The 23,854-nt window shown below is 44.6% G+C and overlaps 1 protein-coding gene across 2 annotated transcripts in view; it reads right to left on the minus strand.

Moving 5' to 3' along the window:
* Positions 1-3,298: 3,298 nt before the first annotated feature.
* AOPEP (aminopeptidase O (putative)) overlaps positions 3,299-23,854 on the minus strand; it is a 1,648,611-nt gene continuing 1,628,055 nt past the window's right edge. For both annotated transcript variants that reach the window (XM_085632907.1, XM_085632906.1), the window contains 2 exons: positions 13,291-13,435; positions 3,299-4,684 (listed from right to left, as the gene is read on the minus strand). In XM_085632907.1, coding sequence (XP_085489033.1) covers positions 13,295-13,435 — 141 coding nt within the window. In that variant the 3' untranslated portion in view covers positions 3,299-4,684; positions 13,291-13,294. The remainder of the gene's footprint in view (positions 4,685-13,290; positions 13,436-23,854) is intronic.

The raw sequence follows: 23,854 nt of genomic DNA on the forward strand, positions 1-23,854 counted from the left end.
CGAAACCAGGAAGACGGACACCCAGGCACTCGTCACCAGCCGTTTGGACTACGGTAACACCCTCTACACCGGAACCACAGCCAAACTACAGAAAAGACTCCAATGCATCCAGAACGCCTCCGCACGACTCATCCTGGACATCCCCCAACACAGCCACATCTCCGGACACCTGAAAGACCTGCACTGGCTCCCCGTCAGCAAGAGAATCACGTTCCGACTCCTCACCCACGCACACAAAGCCCTCCACGACCTGGGCCCCAGGTACCTCAACAACCGCCTGACCTTCTACACTCCCACCCGCCAGCTACGATCGTCCAGCCACGCCCTCGCCGCCGTTCCACGCATTCGAAGAGCCACCATGGGAGGAAGATCCTTCTCCTACCTGGCAGCCAAGACATGGAACTCCCTCCCCTTCCACCTCCGTCTTACCCAAGACCACCTCTCCTTCAGGAAGCATTTTAAGACCTGGCTGTTCGAGCAGTAGCAGACCCCTCTTCCCCTAGCGCCTTGAGACCCTCCGGGTGAGTAGCGCGCTTTACAAATTTCTTGATTGATTGATTCAGAATTGGTCTCTGCATCCATGCCATTGTAATTGGCAGCCAATCAGAAGAGACAGATTTTCGCAAAATCGTAGAGAGAGAGCATCAGCAGCAACAGAAGTAGTTTTGGCAAACTGGTGTGGCATTAGTAGTCAGCTTTCCGACTTTGCAATTTTGTTTATATATTTCCGTAAACCATTATTACAAAAACATTGAAAAACAAACAAAAAGATAACATCTTTAATAAAAACCCGCCCACCCAGTTTTAGACAGTGAAAGGGGTTACTTTCTGTGTGTGTGATGACAACATTGTGCTTGGGCAGAATGGAGTTGATCACACAGAATGCAACCAATAGCTGAAGCGGGAGTGGGCTACCCCACTGCCCCAGGCGGCACGCGGTGGAGGGCAGAAGCAAAATGTGAATGACACTACTGCAGACCAAGGAAGAAGGGCTGGCTGAAAACCCCTTTCAATAAATATATTACATATATATTTATGTAAAATCAAAAGGGCTTGTCTACCGCTGGACCTAAAAATAAGGCCTAGTTAATTTTCATATTTTAAGTTTAGCTCCCATCAGTTCTCTGAAAAACGCTACAATGCGAGTCCGACAATCACTGCCTTTATAGGCCCAGGGCTTGTCAGCTGCCTTTTCCTTCTCTCAGTAAACACACATCATTGAGTCTTTGATATCCCCAACCACAACTGTTTCCTTCTGAAGTAATAAGACTGATCTGTCCCCCTCAGGCAAGGTCATGCGCAGAATTTACAAAACTTGTGCACTGTGGCTTCTAACACACTCCATTGTTCATTGAAGAGTTTTGTGGAGCTTCAACCTGCCAGGGTGTGGCGCACAGAGAGCGTATGAAAATGCAGCAACAGAACAAGAGGAGATTCATAAAATGAGCACAGCGGTAACGAGCAGTCTCTGCTGCGTTTTAAGATGTAGGAGCTTTGTTTTCCACTTTTGCATGTATCGAGTTTTGCTTTTAAAAGCACAATTTCGCCGCTTCGCCTACAAGAGACCAAATCTGAGCAGGGGCTTCATACTACATCCTATTGTATGATGCGGAACATGTGCGTGCTCCAGTCATGCAAAGCCCTGACATGGTTCTAGATCTTCAGTATTTGGTAGCAGAGGTTTTGTTAATATATTTGTTTTACACTAGGGCCCACATTTACCAACTTTTTGTGTGGACACTCGCCTGACACAAAAGACAGCGTCACTTTACTTTCCACTATAAAGGCCTGAATGCGCAGCACTACACTACCTTGTGTCACATGAGCGTCTGCGCTAACAGTAAATGTGTCATGGTTTATTAGTTTCAACAATACAAACAGGACCAACTGGTACCCAACCAACTGCCACATTCCACCACGTCACAAATAAGGTTGATGTCATACAGTAGAATCAGTTTAATATCACATTAACAATTTGCCCAACATACATGTTCACATGCCTTTCGAAGGATCTGCCCGCTCTTCCCCCTCCATGTCCTTCCTCCCTTCTCATAACAACATTGGCAATGCAATAGGTATCGCATTTGTGAGAGTTTAAGCTATTGTCATTGTAAATGGCAATGCCTTTTATTTATCCGTTTTGCTAATTAACACACAAATAAATGGCATTGTCATTTACAATGCCAATAGCTCAAACTCTTGTAAATGCAAGACATATTCAAAGAAGCAACCGCCATTGTCCTGGGCTGCTCGGAAAGTGAAAGCAAGCATGGCGCGGCGAATGTTGCAGGAAAGCATATCGTGCCTGCAGTAGGAGAAACTCATTAAAGAAAATAGTGCTTACAGATTTAAAAAGACATACCATGTAACAACCAGTGTAAAGGGGCCAGTCCTCATGGGAGGATACAAATGAAGACAAGGCGGTACTAAGGAGGCACTAACAAGCCTATAAACCAATCAGAAGCCAGCATTTACTAAGGACAATGACACAAGCCAATGACAAATATGGGCGGAGAGTGGGCGGGCATCTATTCCATACTCCAATACAGCATGCTGCAGAGCAGCGCACGCACTGCCCAGGCTAGATCTAAAAAACAATCCAGGTTTATGGTTCATCAGTGAATAGCAACCCTTCATCATCCAACGAGGGGCGTATCCCTCCCTAGATCCGTAAATCTATCCAACAGTCCCACCCACACCTCAAGAGCCTCCTGCGCCCATTCATCATGCCTAAACCCCGTCAGACGGACCTCCACGGCTACAGCCCATTCAACTACATCCGACGCCCATCTTCCCTCACTCGGTCCTCACTGGCCCATCCACATAATTGCCACCAGTCTCTTGGCTTGGCCAATAATAACATCAAATGCACAAGTTAAAAGGTTTCGGCCTAAGGAAGTCGCCTACCTAGGTTAATGTCTGTCGTACTGTGCATACTTATGATGAAAGAATGTCTTATTTATGTATTTTATAAGCTGTGTATATTCAAATCTCAATGAGGGCAACCATTACTGTAGGGCATTTTGCCTTCTGATATATCTTTTTGTTTTAATTGTATAGTGAATTAATGCCTGCATTGTGTCTTTGTAGGGTGCAAGCATGTTGATATCTCTGAAGTTAGCAGCATCCCGGGATGCAGTATTGCAGTTTTTCTCACACAAAATAACCCCAACTTTTTCACTCGTGTAAAAAGCGAAGACATTTCAGTTTTTGGAGTGAGGATCGCTTTTGCAAAATAATCAGACTCCTGCGGAAGAATGGCTTGGTGCCCGTCAATCCCAATAATAAGGCAAGACAGTGGAATTAAGAAAGTTTTATTGTTAATCAGATTCTCATCTGTACAATTTCAAAACCCTGATCCTGGAGACTTGTGGATGGATGTTCTGCATTCAAAGCCATTTAGCACAGGGGCAGCGAGCACAGTCACTGTGAGGCCAGACCACAAGATCTAGCTGTGGTCCAACAGCATAACCACAGCCCAGAGGAAAGTGTAAGAACAGGCAAAGTGCATCCGGGACAAATATTCTGTAACAAAAGATCAACTGACTCCGGAAAGCTGCAGAACCAAGAATAACATGACCTTGACCAATATGGGGCTCCCGCAGCAAACACAGCAACTGCTTAATTCTCAAACGGCTAAAAGATTTCAGGGAGCACAAATTTAAATTAAAACAGTCAGTCAAGAGCCCCTTCCCTTCTAACACATTTGAGGTGATCACTAAAGATGTTGCTACATATGTTGGTATCCAGGCACTGTGTTGGAGACGGTCTTCGCCCATCACATTTGCAACCCTTATCCTTGGTCGAAGCACCTACCCAAGCTTTCGGATTCTTCATGCGTACCACAGTGAACTCACACAAGGAACTCCTGCAGAAGGGCTCTTTGGATTGACTGTTTACTGCATTACACATACAGGTTCGGAAATCTGCAGTAGGCTTTCAGGATGAAGACAGTATGTGAAGGGGTAACATGGTCATGGCTTGGACTTGTGAGCATTTCAGGACTAATTTACTTTCACGAAAACGGAAGCAAATTCATGCCGTATGTGGCAGAAACCAGAATTTGCTACTTGGTTGTTTGAGGGGTTGCGGGTGGAGCAGGCATTACATTTTGGAAAACACATAGGGGAACACCAGAATTAATTTCCGTGGTTTTTTTCGTACTTAGAGTAGATAATTAATCTGGTGGGCAGGAGTTGGTCAGAACCAAATCCCACACAGATTTTCCTGGGTGTCAGAAATAATTTGCAGCAGAGGGGAAACACCGCCCAGAATAGTTGCTGTGTCACCCTCAGCAGCAGTGTTACAACCCATCATGTTGGGGAGGGTTCCCCCTCTAAATCTTTCTCCCAGCTCCAGCCCTCCCCACAAATTCTCTCATCCTCACAATCACACATCTCTAGATTCGGCTGTAAGAGCAACTTACTTCCGCATTTAATTCATCAAGTCATACTGAGGAATAATTCAATCAACAGCCCAGGCCGGGGCCACAGTACACATATCCGACTGGGGAGCCTGGGCGCGCCGGTCCTCTGTGAAGGCTCTCAGAACAGAAGTCAATATTTCTGCCATCCAGTTGTTCCATCAGCCACACAATCCTCCCCTTGATGGGCGGGTGAATGAAATCCTAGTTCCACCGAGGTTTAGAAGGCCATCTATTAAAAGAACGGTCCTGTGATCTTTCCTGCAAAAGGAAACAGCGTTAAAATTTATGGTCCAGACTCCAGGAAGACCGCCTCACAAAGGAACCCAATAAACGACCATTTTCCGTTTTTTTATTTCCAGATCCGACTTCCTACCAGACAAGAGGATTCTTACCTCTGATACATAAATGTACTTCAGTCTTCACATATACAACCGGAGTTACACAGGCAGAAGCAACAAATAACGTTATATTTACCATATGAAGCGCTTCGACGCCTCGTCAGGGGTTGTAAGCGCTATATAGATGCAATTACAATACAATACACTATGAAGCCGAATGTTAGAAAGGGGCGTGTGTTAAAAGCTGCTCTAAATGGGAACAGTCTGCCAACATATGGAGGAGGAACTAAAATCAGCCGAAATCACCTGGCCCCACAAACCTCTGGCTCAGCCGTTTGAAATAGGGGCAGCATTGTTTAAATACATGTTATCAACTTTTCCTGCAAGCCTCTACATCCGTTCGAAGCAAATGTCTTTATGCATAAAAAATATTGTGTTTCTTTGAAGCTCTCATTTTGTGTATACGTCACTACTTGCATTGGTTCACTTTCTCGGTAACACAAGACGACCAGGAAACCCCGATTTCTAACCAGGTTCAGTTTTTAACTCAATAATGATAGAATCAAGAGTTTTCTGCATCGGAAGCCGCACCCATTCTGGGAGACTAGTCTTCTGTTAACACAACTACTCGGCTACCTTGATGTTTTCGGGCTGGCTTCGGGGATTTCAACACAGTGCTGGGTGAGTAGGGGGAACTGAAGGTGGATATTGGGGGTTTCCACTGACTCAGATAGAGGCTGGAAGAATTTTGTGAATTTTCAGAGGGACCACTGAGAGATCCGCTGAAAGGTGGGGCCCAGACCTGGTTATTATGTTAGTGCTTGTAAAAGTGGGGTGGGTGTTTGTTCTTGTTCCTTAGTGATGGGAGCACTTTGACTGGGTCTTCTGGATCAGGAATGGTGTATGTTCGAGGGTGAAGTGTTCAAGGGTGAATGCTGTCATCTATAGAGAAATCCTCTGGTTGGGCCGGACAGGCAGAATTACATTAATTCTCAGATTGCGTGGACAGCCGTGGTCTGTGCAGGTAACAGCGGTGGGGCGGTGAAGCCGTTGTTAGGGGGGGGGGGGGGCAGTCGGAGAATTCGAGGGACGATGCAAAGGGAAAATTTAATAAATAATAAATGTTCCCTCTGCATTGTCCCTCGAAATCCCCCCCCCCCCACCACGCGGCCCCACCGCAGTTACCCGCATGGACCGTGGCTGGGCATTGATACTCCATACTCACATGTTACCGCTAAATCTGGGTTCCCTCTCCAATGTGTACGGAGGGCAGTTACGTTTGAGAGTATTCATATAGGCACACTTTCCCCATCTCCCTGTGGGGTGCTCATGTGTGGTGATGGCTACTAGAGTGGAATGAGACTCAGAGGCAGATTTACTGTGATTTTGCGTTGGAGTTGTGTCAATCTTGTGGTGAAGTCCCGATGCAAAATCATTTTTGATATTTACTAAGCCATGCAACGGCTTTGCATGTTTTGTAAATACAAAATAACGCAACATAGCGCATACCGCTGCCTGCACTTGGGAGGGAGTTCCAAGGGTGGAGCATGGGCATTTCCGTGCATCCACCTTTGGGATTTTGCATTCTCAGATTTACTAAAACGAGTTAACTTAGGAACGCGTCAAAATACTACGCCTTACCCAGTGAGGCGTAACGAGGGGAAATAACCCAATTTCTCCTTGTTACTTCCTCTTTCTATGCATGCTGCATTTTGTAGCAAGTACAGAAAGAGGAAAATGCCTCCAAGGCTTGTTCTGTGCTGCTTGGTACTAGACACAGCAGAGGATCATGTCCTTCATTAATGACCTTTTTAAAAAGAAAAAAAAAATTCCCATTGCTCTAACCCCAGGGAGAAGACAGGGGCGTTTTAAAGGTTTGAATAGTGGGGTAGAAGAGGGTGCAGGGGGTTCCTTGTCGGGGGGAGAACAGGCAAATTGATACATTTTTAGTTTTTCTTGCAAGCTGGGGAGCACAGTTAAGGTATGGAGGAGTGCCTGTATAAGAATTAGTGGAAGCAAAGTTAATGCATCTGAGGCAAAACTGGGGCCTGCTATGGTTAGTTTGAGAATGTGCGCATTGGCCAACTTTTTCCCCACAATGTTTCCTCTTTTGCAGGCTGCAGCTTGAGGTTGTCCTGAACAGATATGTTTAGAGAAGGAGAGCTCTGTCATAATCAGTATCTATGCTTACACATTAAACAACTTGTACCCTTTTATTCTTTGTCTGTTTTTGGTGAAGGTTGTGGGTGCTGCATACAATGTCACAAATGCGCTGGGCTGATTCTACAGGTAGATACAAACATATACTTTTAACAGCAGTGCACCCACAATACTGAGAAAGCACAGTCAGTGATTTTAGACTCGCTTGTGCAGGACCCAACGGATGGGGTAGGGTGGGCCTGCTACTTGGACACCATCACTATTTTGACCAAGAGAGCTACCCGGGCAATGGGGAATGGATAATGTTTCTTACTGTCTCAAGGCAGATGCCTGGTTTGGGGCCATTTGTAAGGGTTATGGGGAAGAGGTGCTGCATCACGTTTGCGAATGGACTTCACTTAAATGTACCTTCTTTATTATGACCTTCATAAACATCATCATATTGCAGAATAAAATAGTAAATATGTTAAGAGACAAAGCACAACAGGTGTCCATTAAGGTTTGCATTTCTGTCTCACTGCTATCACCAGAACAAGTCTGCAATTAAAACCCAAATTCTGCAGTCGTCGGCCAATGAGGAAGCTAGGAGTTAAAAGAACAAGGAAGGTAGGTGGTAAGAGAGTGACACCAGAATGTTAAACATAAACAAGGTAATGCCAGAGCAATTCTCTAAGCGCAACAGTGAATCATTTTGAAGACAGAGCGAGGACAACATTGAAAGACAACTAAACCATGAATGAACAGAACCAAAACGGCATCAAGACAAAGTAGAGCCAAGCTAGTTGACCTATATTTAGATGCATTTGTTGCGCACAATGTAGACCACAGGGGATCCACCGGATGTGACATTTGGGAACATATCTGTAACTCTACCAGTGCATTCTGCATCTTCAGGTACATAAGGTGATAGAGCCTTGTGTGAAGCGTCTGTTTTTGAAATCGGGCCTGGCTCCTGTTCCTGCTGAACTGAGCCAGTGTGTGTAATAAGAACTGATATCAGCTCAGTAGGCACAGGAGGACAGGTCCTTCCGCTGTCTGGACCGGCGGCAGCTCCAGCCCGCACCTGCCGCACACTGTAAACAATACAAAATTGCACATATATTTCAAAGCCAGGACAATCATAATAGCTTGCGCACATTTTCCCTCGTTAAGGGCAGACTGAGTTCACATGATATGTATGGCCAACAAGACATGCAATTAAAATCCATCTCTGTTGTAATGAAGTTCGAAAAGCAGTGATTGCATACACCATCTACATGAGATGCTCCTGTGTTCATTTCATTCTTGATGTTCAAAACCCTGCTAGCCCCCTCCTGCCACCAGCAACCCAGAAAGCCCAGCTTCTTAGCCCTTGATCCAACTCTGCCCGCATAGGTCCCACACCTCCTAAGAAATGGTCCATCTAACCACCCTCTATTCAGGTGCAGAACTTAGCCACTGTGAACAAAAGGGAAAGTAATCACTGTTCACCAATCAGCTAAGCTCTGGACCTTGTTAGAGAGGTCACTGTCAATGCACGGAAGAGCAGTGGGTGGGTCCACGTGTGCCCACGTAGTCTTGCTTCGATCGTTTTCATTTTTGTAACAATATTATTCAGTCTTTTACATGTGAGGTTCTGCACAAGGATCCGATGTCCCCTGAAAGTAGCCAGGGCCATGGTTGTGTGGTAATCCCTGGCAATGTGATTTTACTTATGTCACAAATCAGCATGCCAGGAACCCAAACAGCCACACCATCGTAGAAAAACTGCAACTGTCTTGCCCGCCCACCACCCCTCCCCTCCCCTCCCCACACCCACCCACCCACCCACTCACTCCCCCTATTGTGCAGCATGTCGTGCACACAAAAGGCTCAGATGTTTCTGAACTAGCAAAAATGGTTATTTAGAAGGCATGGAAGGAAAGAGGTTCAATGAAGGACAAGAATCACACAAATCTAAACCTGCTAGGGTTACAGAAGGTGTAGTAAACTGGTTGGAGAAGTTGCAGGAAAATAACACTTTCAGTGACATTCAATGTGCAATCCTATTGTCTTTAAACAAACAAACATGTTAAGCAATTTAAGTGATACAAATCAGTACTTAAACATGGATACATGAGGGTACGCAGTTATGAAACTTTAAAGCTTACCCAAGAATCTTAGTATATGCATACCACACATTTGCTTTGCTAAAGTTAGGTGAAGTGAAAAGTGTAAAAATGTAAACTAATATAGTGCTAAAAGCTGAAGTTTTGGGCCAAGATGTACTAACACTTTGAGGCGGGTTTGCATTACTTTTGTAATGAAAATCCGGTGCAAAGTGTATTTACTTTCCAAAAGAAATCAGGATTTGCATTGCGGTGTAAGTAAGTTGTAAGAAAGGGTACACTGCCAGTACCTAACCTATGCTTGATAGAACGTGCACTTCCTTATACCATGGTACAAGCTCATGTGCATGGACGCATGGCATCCTAAAATGCATCAGAGCAGGGAGAGAGAAAAACAGCACCATATCTTAAAAGATATGATGTGCTTATTCACTCTCCCTTCAATGAGTTGCAGCAACTTTGGTTATGGTGCTTCGTTGTGTCGCATGTTAGTAAATTTCCGCCTAAGTGAGAGTTTAGGTTTCCATTCAAACCTTTGCCTCTACTGCTAATCTCTCCCTGCGTTACCTTTACTGCCTTTGAGAGACTCCCTAGGATCAGAATGTCTGTCAGACCAGTATGCCGTTGGGCGTCATGGGGGGCAACACATCTGAGCCACAACATAATTTCTCTAACTTCAGCTCTCCCTAACTGAATCCCTCTAGATATTTCTACTGTTTACAGATCCAAATATGCTGGGTCCGCCTTCCTTCAGTGCTCTCCTTCAGGTCCAAGAAGAATTCCCTGACCTGCATGAAGTGTCTGAGAAAAAGGACATCATTGTCAATCATAGCAAACCTCAGATTTCTGGGTGATATTTGAGGCCCACCTCCCAGCCACCGAGAAACGAGATAACTACTAGAAAGTATAGACTGGAAGACCAATAAGAGCTCTTTAGTTCGCAGAACAGGTACACTTGGTTCTTCTAGAAGACAGCCATCCTGGCACCTGTAGGTGAATTTACAATTTTGATTTACATGCAGAAATAATTGGTATGCCTGTGAAAACGTCTTAGTTTGCATCTAAAACATAGAAACACAGACAAGATTTTGGAATTACATTTTAAGCATTAGATTGCATGCCACGTTTTCCAATTGTTTTTAAGGATTAGATCACATGCCCATTATCAAACCCTAAGGAAATGTCATACCTACCAAAGTTTTTTCCTTACTGCCTGGGTGCATTCACTAAGGGACCGATTTACTGAGGTGTTCAAGAACTCTCAAACATACCTAGTATGGAAACTGACTGTGCTAGAGAAAAATAGAAATTCAATAAACAATTAAATGCTTACTCAAAAAATCCAGAAGTTAAAAAAAGCGCTCTGCCAATGCTTCTCTGGCACTGCACCAAGAATTTGCAACAGCATTCTCCCAGCATTCAGAGCCACGACCTAATGCGCTGCCTTCAAGAAAGGGTTGCATTCCTTTTAAACAGTCCACTTTATTAATTGAATAAGAATTCAATTTCCCTCACACACCCTCAAATTTCCACTTTTATTGAACATTATTTTATCTCTGAGATTAAGAAATTAGGGCCCAGATAGGCTAATGGTTTACATCGGAAAAGTGACGCAAACCCACTGCAAAGGTTTGGGGTGGGACTTACTATCCAACATAAACCAGGATTTGTATTGGAAAGTTCCCCAAAGTTACACAAAGTTGGTATATGCACATCTTTGCTTCAAGGTGGCATTCCATGGGTGGTTCATGGTTGTTTCCATGTAACCCACCCCTGAGTTTTAAGGTGAATTCCTATTAGCAGTCGCTTACATGGATATATGCCAAAACGTTATGCCCTTCGAGGCTGGTGCGACATGTAGAAATGTTTTCATTTTTCCAACTTTGCATGTGTGCGGCATTACACAACACTCATTCTAAGTGGGAAAAGTCTTAAAGGATAGGTTTTGTACTGGAAGGGCGCCCCTTCCAGTACAAAACATATGCCTTGGAGAACACACACTTCTTTGCAATATGGTGCCGGGGTTTGTGCGTTGGGGCATGGCAGACAAACGTGCACCAGTGCTTGGGGGAGGAATAAATGTGCCATATCTTAACTGATATGGCACATTTTTTATTTCTCTCTTTGTTGCAAGACAACACAGTAACTTTGGTTGGTGTGCTTCTTTGAGTGAAATGTTAGTAAATCCGAAATATATGTAGAAACCTGGTGTTCTAATGTCCATGTCATTTTGCTTTGTGGTTTTATGCTCCTCACTTGTACATATATTATGTGATGTTTAAACTGCCACTATTTCTCATTTCTTATGTTTAACCTCTGACAATATCAAATCCGCCACTCTAGCAGACTTTCCACAGTGAGAATCTAGCTGGCTGGGGGGAGGGGGGGGGGGAGATTGGGGGGCGGCTTGCATTGCTACAGATCCTGTTTCTGTGAATTAAAATCGGTGGATTTCTACCTGCATGTATATTGTTTAACCTTAGTTGAACTCAATGCACAAAAAAAGATATCGCCCCTAAAAAAGCATGGCTAATTCTAACAAGCCTGTTCCTGCTAACCCTAGCTCTCTAGCCCATTAGAGGCGCATTATTATTTTAACAGGTCTTATTAATGCTGATTAACTCTTCTTTGAATTGCTCCGCACATGTACGGGCGAGAGACCCAGGAGTTTTTTTTTTTTTATTCAATTCCACACTAAAGGCTTATGTAGCCTCGCCCCGTCAGATGTCTGGATTTTCCTGACAAGTCATCTGCAAAGTTATGTGAAAACCCGAGAGTAGTCTGTCAGCGGGGTTATTTCATTAAGCAACAATCTGCGGCATGTTGAGCCGGGGAGGCTCTTCATACCACGCCTAATTGACAATGCGCGAGACAGGCAAGTACAAACACCCCAAGGTCACCTCGGGGTATTAGAAGAGCTGGGAAGAAGAAGACATTATACAAGACGCGGCGGCTGGAGGACAAGGCTGGCGCGGCTGTGTCCGATGGTTTCAATGCCCTCACTTACATCATCCATGCCACCCCCGCGATGTCACAGGAGATATTGCAAGCAAAATTTGTCTCTATTTAGACGAAAAGCTGGAAACCCCTTAGGGAATGCGAAAGTTCTTGTGGCTGGATTTTACTCCATTAAATACTCCTAAAGACTAGTACAAACTGTGATACCATCAGTTCCAGGGCTTCTAGTCTGTCTGAAGAGGACAGACCCCCAGCTCTCATTTCTTCCAGGTTGAGTGTCCCCTTCCATGTCCAAAGGGGCAAGAGTTTGATTATATTTCCTCTAAATGTCTTTTGTACCACTCCCATTCATACATTCAACAACGCCCCGGCTTAAGATGTAGTTTTCTCCAAGACAGACATATAGCTGCTCGCTTGCAGCCACCAAATTATTCTCTGGCTGACAACTCAGGGCTCACTGAAGGTGCAGACTAAAGCAGAAGGTTAATGAGAAGCCATCACAAGCAGGGATCAACAGTTTGATCTGTCACACCACACAGGGTAGATGATCGGCTACAAGCATGGACCATTTTACGGTGAGATCCCAACAAACGGTTCCTACTGTACCTCCACACTGGCTTCGAGTGTAATCTTTGCAATACCTTAAGCCCATGAGCTGCTGCATCCTGTAATATCTGCATTAATCAAAAAAATGAATGTGTCCTCATGTAATGCAACTGGTGCTATGTAAAGCGCTCTGATACCCGATTCGGGTCAAGTTCGCGCTATATAAAACTCTGTAAAATAGAAAAAAATAAAACAAATAGTGATACTTCAAAACTCTTGAACATTCACAGGCGACATTGTTTTGGGTTTCCATGTTAAAAGGAATTGTGTATGCCATCCATTAACCCCTTCCCCGCTCATGACGGAACCGCTCCGTCATGAGCCACGGTTGCCGTGTGCTCATGACGGAGCGGTTCCGTCATGCCACGACCGTTGGCGGCCGCTCCGCCCACGCGGCGCTGTTTCCCCGCCTGTGCGGGGGGACAACGCAACTGGGCGGAGTCATGACGGAACCGCTCCGTCATGAGCACAGCTCAACCGTGGCTGATGACGGAGTGGCTCCGTCATGAGCACAGCGCCACCGTGCTGCCCCCCCGCACCCCCCAGCGCTGCGGCGGAATTCCCGCCGCAGCGAAAGGGTTAAATACACAACTGGAGAAAATAAGAATACCACCTGTGTGACTTTATTTAGGCTCGGAGAGGGAGAGACAACGAACAGTCCGTGCCCTCCTTTAAGAGGGCTCTCGTCAAGAATAAATAGATATAAAAAAATCACCTATTCAAAACAACATCTCCTGTACCACCCTCAGGGAAGACACATCCATTTGATCTTGGACAGCTGCGAAGCATCTCCGTGCAAGCTCCTGCTGTTTGGCATCTTCACTGACCATCAGCTCTCCATACAGATATACACCCATCGCCTAGGGAAGAAAAGAAAAAAACATTTGACTAACAAGCAATATAAAGGTTTGGCTTTTATTTTCAAAGGCAAGCTTCTGCAGACAGGTCCCAAAACATGAAGATATTTCCCACCTGAAGTGTCTTCTTTCAAAGCTCTGCATTCCTGCTGCCTAACAACATCTTGAAAACATTTCCTGATCCAAGGAAGGAGACTTGAGGTGGAAGCAGACACTACTGCATGTTGTGTTTCCTCCCCTGAAACTGCTAAAACCCCAAGCCATGGGTTGGTGCCTGGGAGTGCCCACAAAGACATCGCAAGGCTGCTAAGAGACATGTCTCTGGTAACACATTGGCAGCAGCTTAAACCCAACTTTAACACGTTTTCCCCTTCAGGGGTCACAAAAATGTTCTGGGGTACGTGTGCTAAGGGGGAGCGAAGGACGAGAAATGCTTTGTGCTGTGGATCTTGTTTCAGAAACAGACCTCGCTGATGCGCTTCGGCCATCCATGTACCGGAAGGAAATACCTGTTACCTTACTTGTCCCTCCCTGGGTACCCCAAGTGCTTTGTAGATTGGAGTCTCACACCTATGCCAACCTATGGTTTATGAAAAGGCATACTAGTCAAAAGCGTATTCGGAGTTTCTCTATCGCATACTATTACAGTGTCTGCCAACAGACCTCTCACGTGCCTTAGCAACTATAAAAACAGGTTGGATACTTGATGATGTTGGAGTATCCACTTGTCTGAAGTGAGCTTTCTCCACTCCTGGAGGAAGGCTCCTATCCTCCCCCCCCACCGGTGTTGTGTATGTGAGGGGATGTTGGTGTTTTGAATCACTTTCTGGTTTGTGCAGCCTCCCTTCTTTGCGGCTGCAATATTCCTCGTCCCCGGAAGGATTGACGCAGTGGTGTCTGGTACTAGCATTGTTGATTTGGCGTTTGTGTCTGGCTTGTTACTTGACATCTTGGTGTGTAGTGTTACTTTGGAAGCTCCCTCTACCTACCGGTCTCTGTGGTTTCTCAACAAAGATACCCCCTAAACTGCAGGGCTCCTATTGATTTGGCTCTGTCATTGTCCTTTTTAAGCTGCTGCAGGATTTCATCAACTGTACTGCCATAAAGTTTTTCTCCATTGTCCTTTTTAAGCTGCTGCAGGGTTTCATCAACTGTACTGCCATAAAGTTTTTCTCCATGGAATGGGGTGTTAATGATGTTTGCTTCCACCTCATTTTTTAATCCTGACACCCTTAGCCAGGCATGTCTTCCTAGGGTGGTCCCCATCATCATCTCTCTACAATACATGCGGTGTCTGTAGCATCTAGTGCAGATTTTAAGCAGGTGTTGGCAATATTTTTCCTTTCATCTGCAAGGGACGCTGCTCTTATCTGTTATTGACCAGGCAGATGTTTCATCAGCTCTGCCATCTCCTCCTAGTGCTGATATGCATACCTGTTTGGCAGGGCATTAGAATTGGCTATGCATCATTGTGTCGCATCTCCCCTCTCAAACTTTCTCCCCACCATGTCCACATTCTTACTTTCTTTATTTGGATGTGATCCGGAGACAGTGGGGACGTTTGCCCTCTTTCTTGCCATATGCAAAAAGAACAATTGATGGACAGAATGCAGAACAATGTCATACATTCACCCCAGTACAGAGATCTGGGTCTAAATCCATTGTGTTTTTGCTCACCATGCCATTGCAGTTTGGACCCAGCCATATGCAAATCAGTCTTGACCCTGTGCCTCATGGGAACAGTCCAGCCCGAACTGCCAAGCCAGATCCTCCCTGGACTGGAACCAAGCACCCTAGGACCGGTTTCGGGGTTTCACCCCTCTTCAGCCAGTATAGCTTGATTCCAGTGGCACGGAGAGCACGGGACTCATGTCTGAGCATACCCGTCCCACTCGGGGTGACAAATGCAAAAACAAGTGATGGACAGAATGCAGAACAATGTCATACATTCACCCCAGTACAGAGATCTGGGCCTAAATCCATCGTTTTTTGCTCACCATGCCATTCCAGTTTGGACCCAGCCATGTGCAAATCATATGGGAAATATTACTCCACCTGGTAAGCCTCTGTTCATAACGTTTAGTGCTGTGGATTGACATGTTCTGCATACTCTTGTCCTGTTGGGATCCGACATTTGCAAGCTGCTTATTTCCAAAGAAAATCTTTTTGAGTCACAAGATGCACTGTGACTCCTCCCTTAGTTGTCAATGCGCATAAAGGAAAACAACTTGCAACTGTCCACGACCAACACTATATGGCAGAGGTATGCAGAACATGCCTTTTTCATAACACATGCTACGAACTATGTATTTTTAGCTTTTTCGGATGTTCAAAAAGCACAGGATAGGGAATTCTTCAAGCTTGGGATCTTTAGAGAAGAAAATGCATTTGATTAATATTTGGCTCTACTACACCTGGAAATCTTCAAAAAAGAATAGACTTTATACTTCGACTTCTGTGCTAGATATACACAAGATTCCAGTGCATTTCAGCTGAAACTGGCCTGAAAAATAAAAAGGGTGCCACCGCAACTGAAACAAGATAGGAGTTCTTACCACCTTCTAGTAGCAGGGGTGCTACACTTGACACAGAAAGGTCTGTAAGAAGCGTGTTTCCACAGTCCAGTCTAGAGATGACTGACCACTGCTCAAAATTGCAGGTGGAATTACAACCTTTCATTTGCCATAGTTGCTGAAGTGGTTATCAGCTACATTGAACTCATTTAGCAATATGCACTTTCAGGTTTAAATCAGAGTAAATGGAAAAGAACGGGAGAAGGAAACCAACGATGATTCAGACCACAGCAAAGATGGGTCGGGACTGGGTAGTGACCATACCCACGGTCGAAGTCTTTGGGGGTGGGTGAATCTCGGAATATTGTTGCTGCTCCCACTAAGATTCAGAGGGTGAACTTGCCTCCAAACTGGACTTCATAAGCTGGGCCTCGACCTCAAAATCGGGTTCCCCGAATATGTCGGGCTGTTGTCTCCATCTTGTCGCTGCATCCTTCGATTGTCCCACCTCTGTTCACTTTGGTATCGAAAGGTCTCCGCTCGGAAGGTGTAGCAGGCTTGGCTCGTGGGCAGAGATTGCAGACTTAATGGTGGTCAGTCCAGTAGGACTTCGAGTGACACTGGAGGCAGTATTGGAAGGACATTCTTTCCATCACTGACCCATCACTCTCGTCAAGAAGGACCTGGAAACATGGGGCGTTACACTCTGAGAGGGGGCCGAGGCCCCTGGCGGAAGGTGTCAAAGTGAGTGCAGTTGTCAAAGTCCTTCAAACAACAAAGTGGGAGTCAAACCAGCTATAGCACTATTAGGCATTGAACACCGAACCCGATCAGTACATGTCTGAACCTGAAGGTGGAAAAAACTGTCTAACAATAGAGCCGATGTCACTATACCTTGCGTCTCAAAAGACTTAAAGAAAAACAAGTTGCAAACATCCAAGCCCAACACTACATGGCAGGAGTATGCAAAGTATAACTATCTACAGCAGCCACACATGCTACAAGAAAGAGCGAGAGGGAGAGAGAACGGACAGATAACAGTAACAAGACTACTCAGTTTTACAGAGTCAAAAATTCCATCTATGCAAAGCAAAAAAGACCTGATCCTTATTTGGCATAGCCTGCGAAACAAACACACTGCAGCTGCACTTGGCTCCCAAAATGGACTCGGTGACCTGGGTGTGTACGTTCCATTTCATCTTGACGCAGCCAAAAAAGCTAAAAGGCGTGTGTGCCATTTCAACATGAACGAAAACTACGGCCCTTTATGGTGTGCCTGGCCCGTAATCACACACAGCTCGCAAGAATGTATGAAAAACCCAGAGGACACGCATTTGCTTCCAGCATTGACTGCGGCATTGGCTGTTCCGAGGATGGTGGGCAGAGTGTGGGAGAGAGTCCGAGCGTGCAACGGGCCACACGACAGAGAGGGAGGGAGGGAGTGAGTGTGCATGATGAGAGGTAAAGGCACACGTCATGTGAAGAGTGTGTGTGCAAAACAGTAGGAGCGAGCGAGTGTGGGAAAGAAAACAAGGGCGGGTGTGCTCGGGCGAGTGTGTAGTTAATGGAAGGAATCCACATCTGGAACGGAATGTTCAGAGCTCACTGGCCGCAGCCAGCTGCGCGCCAGGCATAAATAATACACAGCCGAAACTCCCGCCAAGAAAACTACTGTTACTTCACGTCAGTGTAAAGCGGCGTTAAACGTGTGTCCTGAAGGATTACTGTTATCGTTGAAATACAAGCATTTGGAAGGGAAGTTCAAGGTCAGGTGGGGGTGACACAAGGACACGGCATGAAAGCTTCGGAAGCAGCCCCGCTTTTGCATAAATCATTTTACAGAAACAACGGAAGCATCTCTAGGGTATGAAGAAAAGGCTGTCGTTTACTTAAGCACTGCTTTTAAGAAATACAAGAGTGGATGTGAGCTATTGGCGCCTCGAGAACAACATACTGAGCAGCTCATGAGGGGATTATACCCCAGTTATTCTGCACTATATCAGCCCCAACCCATGAGTGGGTGACCTTTATAATCTTATAACAGTCTACCTGGACACCATATTAGACATTACCACCCAACACAGAGTCAAACTGAAACCACTCCCAAATAAACCAAGACAGGACGACTTAAGACTACGGTCTACATGGACGCCATATTAGACATTACCACCCAGCATAAAAAGAGACTAAAGCCAAACACCTGAAATAAATCAACTCAAAATTACTTAAGAGTAGTCTTTAAAACACCAAAATAAAAATTACCACCCATCAGAGAGACAGACTAAAACACAAAATCCAAATTAACCAACACATGACGACTTAAGACTGCGGCTATACGAAAACCAGATTGGATATTACCACCCAATAGAGAGACAGACAAACACAAAATCTTAATATACCAATCCTGGACGACTTGGTCTACATTGGAAACCTTGGAAACTTGTGGATAGTAACCAATGTGACTACAAACAAAGCCATTTTAATAAGAAAAGGTGTGCTATGCAAATACCACTAGCATCACTTAAAAACGTGAACACGGGGGATTCTGCCACTTCATCCATAACAAAAAGTATGAGCACTTTCATAGACTTGTCTAATCGTATCCTCCTAGGAATTAATATTAATATTTTGATTTTTTTATAGTGCTAGCTAGACCCGAAGGTATCACAGCGCTTTACATGTTAAAGTGGCTGAGGATGTTCAAGCTAATCTGCCTTTAGAATCTGCGCATATGGCGGATCATGACCCCCTTATCCCTTCTCCAGTGATGCAGGGGATGCCCGTTTCTGACAAGCACGTACATGGCACACTGATGACATCCAGGAAATGTAGTCTACCCTTATAGTCCATTTATACTTAAGCGCAAAGTGACTATCGCGGATTTCCTGAGCGAGCAGCTCGATCTGATACTCAAATCTATTATCAATATTGTTTGAAGATTAAAAGCTCCTGCCATCATGGGCATGCCATTGCATTCCAAGGAGTCATGGAACATGGAGAAGAAACTATGTAAGTACACACTAACACCCTTTCCCTTCACTAGGCACACCAGCGTGCTAGGCAACTCAATGACTGCTATTGAGAGACCCAGACTAGGGGAGACAAAGGCACGAGATATGGGGGGGACCAGGGGGGGAGGGGTGGATTGAGGGGGTGGAGGGGGATGAAAATACATTAGGGGTCATTTAGATCATGGCAGGTGGCAGCCAGGTTCACAGAGGCTATGGCTTATGCTGCCCTGGCAGAGGATTGTCTGCCGAATTTAGAGTCACCTGTCTGCCTGCCACGGATTTCTTAACCCTTCAGAGCAACCTCCAGTGAGGTGGCTGGTCTGAAGAGTGTAAACAGAAAGTGCCTTGCTTGTTGCACCCGCTCAGCAAACCATTTAGTTCTTCAAGAGTAAACTACCATAGCAGAAGATTTGCTCTTGAAAAACAAAAGCAGAAAAAAAATTAATACAATCAATGGTCCTGTGCGTGGAGTCCACTGACAGATTTCCCTTCCCAGGCAGGAACACCTTGTGATTGTCATGCCGCCCTAAATGGAATAGGGTACCAGTCACTGTGATCTGATGGGCCATAAGGTTAAAAGTTTATGCCCGTGAAACCCCAGTGAATCCCTCAACTCTGAATCAAGCAGGTGTGCCCCGAGTCTGCTATGGCTCCCACTCAACCAACTGTAAATGAGGCCCACCGTGTGGCACAGACTAGGGAAGCATTCAGGGAGAATTGTGGGGCATACAGAAGATACTGGGGACAAAATAAGTAAACAAGGGCTTCACACAATAAGATGACATCCTATATTGGTATTAATAGAGGGTAAACCTGAGAAGCAACGGTGAGCTCTTTATCAGTGTGGAGTTGGGAATTGCATTCTACATTTTCTTATGCAGTACACAATTGTAATACAGATATTTACCCTTTGAGGCACAGAGAAATGATGTGCTTAGATCAGAATCACACTGTTTTTGGTAAAATTGTCGAATCGGGGGTGAGAATCCAGGGATACAGGTTCCAAGGTAAGCAAACTGCCCATTGGCCACATCTCCTTCCTGGTCAGCAAGGTTCCTGTGTCTTGGGTGTATGATAAAGCCTCTGAATGGAAACAATAAACTGCTAAGGGCAGTGTCACATCTAACACAAGTTTAAAGGGATATATATTTGCTTCCCCAAAGTCCTTTAAAACAGGCGAATCTTACACAATTTAGGCATAGGATAGAAAGGGGTTTGAAAAGTCCCAGTAACTTAAAATAAAAACATACAGGCCACCAAGACCTTGCCCCACCTGACACCTTGTCTGAGTAATGCCTGTACAGAAGCACTTCCACTGTCACTGTCCATCCACCAGTCACCATCATACCCTAATAAATAACACTCCTATAATTTCACCCAACAACCATCTAATGTGCCTTATTTAAACCTGGCATCTTGTATTTAATATATACCCAACCTGGCTCGTCTTCCCCCCACAAACACACATGCAAATGCCTACAGCACAAGGTACAAGATCAAGAGACAAAATAACTAGCCATATCCCAAGAGTACAAGATTACTGCCACACAAAATAGTCATCCTCTCAAACCTGAGCCTGGCTTACGCCATCTATGACCAGCTGGTCTGTTGGTTGTCAGTCCTACGTGTGACACTCTACAACCCAAGGTGAATGAATCAAAAAAGCTCCAGAGGCAGCCCTTGAACATTGCAAAAAATCTGCTTTCTTCCTCCGCCAACAAGATTAAGCATATTCAGCCAGACAACGGAGGCAAATTGAAAACCTCACACTTTACTCCTAACTCTCACCCCCATCTTAACCCACAGAGCAGACAAAATATCTGATGTCTGCAACTCTGATTAAATAACACGTTCCTAAAGTAAATGGGAGAACCCTAGCTTTGTCCCACCCACCACCAAAAAGCACAATATAACTTGGCTCCTGACAGCACAACTATGATCAAAAAGCAATGGCCAAAAGACCCAGATAAAGACCATCAGTACCGTCATATTGAAGAAACCCATAGCTCCACCTAGTTCCCCAGTGAGCTATTAACTACTACCCGTCCTGAGCAAAATCATGCAGCATGAATTCACTTGTCAATTCCAACAATCACACTGAGGCAAAAAACATTTTACATCAGTCAGGCTTTTGACCATTCAAAGGAACTGAATCTGATGTTAGGAAAGAACTTATCTCCCTCAATGCAGGTCAACCTGGAACCCTGATCCTCCGTCACATTTCTGTGGGTGGTAAAAAGGTCAACCAAATCCTTCCTGAGTGCACAGAAAAACTAGCAGGGATCATCGGTACAGCCCTTCAAATCTCTCCATTAATCCTCAAAGACTGGAGTCAACAAGACAAACTTAACACCACATCATCATCAAAAACCAAGCAGACCTTAAACCAACATCTGAAGAACCAACACAACTTGCCCTTCTTCAAACAAGTTCTGAAGAGGTGCTTCTTCGAGAAGGCCCTCTTTGGCTAACAAATCAAATATAGGAACATTCCCCCTAAAAACCAGACTGTCTTTCAGTTTAACTGGCACTGGCAATAATCCCTTTTCATTGAGCCTTTGTGGACCAGAAACTTTAGTCAATGAGGAACATCTGACAGAAGTTCCAATCCTTCAAAATGGGAATAGCGATGACCAGCTCAAAGAGTGATTTCAGATGGGCCAGGGAGAGTTAGAGCTTGGGCTTTACCAGTGCCAATGTTTTGCATTCTCTGTTTACGTCCGTACTCTCCCATTGTGGCATGACTTCAGATGGTGGCTGTTGGTAGGATGTTTTTCAATACCTGAGACTGAAGACCTGTGTATGCTCATTTTAAAGTTCTTCCACTTCACTAGACCACGGGCCAATTAACCAGTCTTCCTCATGCCTAACCCGAGACTTCGGAACCTTCACCCAGGTAATCTAGGACCTAACAACAACCTGCCATCCTTCTGGAAAGACTTAAACACTTGCCAATTCAGAATGTACTTTAGTATTTAACTGGTCTCTCTCGAATTTGTCCCTGTCTTCAAACATTTCTCGTGTTGTACTGTTAAATATTAATGTAAAGTACTCTGTTACTCCGAAATTAGATCTGATCTATACAAGTACCTTAAATAACTGCATAGTTTGCCCATAACTATAGGTTACAGAATAATGTTCATTTTGTTTGTTGGCAAGTCATACAAACCCCCCTGCCATGGAGATTGCAGTTTGGAATCTACTCACACTCATGTGACATAAGTGTAAGTGATTTCTGTACACAAAGGGGGGCATAGTAGAAAACAAAATAGGGATGCATTATCTCCACGTTCTTGACGTGCTCTTAAACAACGAGTGTTAATAGTTTTTACAGAAACATTCAATGCATCATTCAAATGGTTAATATCTTTCGAGGACTGGAATTGTCCCATTCCCGAACTGATGACCCAATTTCCATCCAATGCTAACCAGTAAAAGTAATCATGGCCATCATCATGTGGTCCTTTGGGGAGAGAAAAAACTAGTCGATATGGAAAATGTCACAGAGTTCTACAAGGTTGTTTTATGATAAACCCCTTAAAATGCTCACACCCTAAAATACAGTACAAACCATCTGAGCACATTTTGTATTTGCTTGAGGATTGTTACAAAAGAAAGTGAGGCAGTTATTTACTAAGAGTTTGTGCAAAGCTATAGAAATGGCCCGGGTGGCTGATACAGTAGACAGGATTGCATATTTTACTGTTCTTCCCAGGCATGCAGGTGAAGGGAGAGGTTAAGGTAATCTTCCGAGGGCTAGAAGCCTTGCCAATTTCATCATCAACCTTCCTTGAGCCACACCCGCCTGCAAACCCCCATTTGTACAGTAACCCGGGGGCACTCCTTCCACAGAATCTTTAACTGATCCCTTCTCTCTTTGGTTTCTACTACCACCCACACCGAGAAATGGTGCTATTACTGCACCTGGATTGGTCCCAAAGACTTATTACATGTACAGTATTTGTTTTTTCATTGAACTTTTACTCGGTCACTAGGGAGTCGACTCTAAAGTACACTAACTATGACTGGTTGTATAAGCTCCTATTACCTTGCTCTACTCCTAGACACTTTATTTTATTTAATTGTTTATTGAGCGTGCAATTTCCCAGCGGGTGTCCTGGCGCTTAGCCAAACATGCTTACTGCATGCCACCAAGAAGGCTAAAGAAACCTACATTAACTAAAAAGTTAGGTTTTCAGTTCTGTATGAAATTTCAGCAGACTGGATTCAAGGTGAAGATCTAAAGGCAATATATTTCAGGCTTGATCAGTATCCACAGAGAAAAACCTTGCCATCTAGACGGGTTCTGCAGAACTTTGGTATTAGGATGAGACTAGAGACATAATGCGCGACCAGCCTAGAAGGACAATACATTTTAAATGTGTCAGAGATGTATGAGCCTTAAGTTGCTGGATAAAGAACTTTATGGGCCATAAAAAGAGCTTCAAACTGGCATCTCATCTTAAAAGGTAGTCAGTGAAGCTTTTTGAGAAGAAGGTAAAACACAATCAAATTTTCTCGTCCCAAAGATCAGCCTGGCTACTGTATTTTGTATGAGTTGAAACCTCCTAATTAGCTACTCAGGAAGTCTAATACATAGGGTATTGCAGTAATCTAGTCTTCTGAGCACCAAGATTTGCACCAACATCTGCCTAGAATCCTGAAGAATAAACTGAATAATCTTCCTGAGTTTTCTCAGAATCAAGACACATAGACATCAACTTATTGATGTGCAACTCAATAGAGTCTGCTATAGAATAACACTCCAAGATTATAAGCAGAGGTTATGGGTAACGGGCCTTTGCCCAAAGAATGACACCATCACATATGGGACCAGATGGAAGAACTTTTGTCTTATCAGAGTTAAGGCAGAGAGTGTTGGCATTCATCCAGCTGGC

Source organism: Triturus cristatus, chromosome 2_1, assembly GCF_964204655.1.
Source record: "Triturus cristatus chromosome 2_1, aTriCri1.1, whole genome shotgun sequence".
Classification (NCBI taxonomy): Eukaryota; Metazoa; Chordata; class Amphibia; order Caudata; family Salamandridae; genus Triturus; species Triturus cristatus.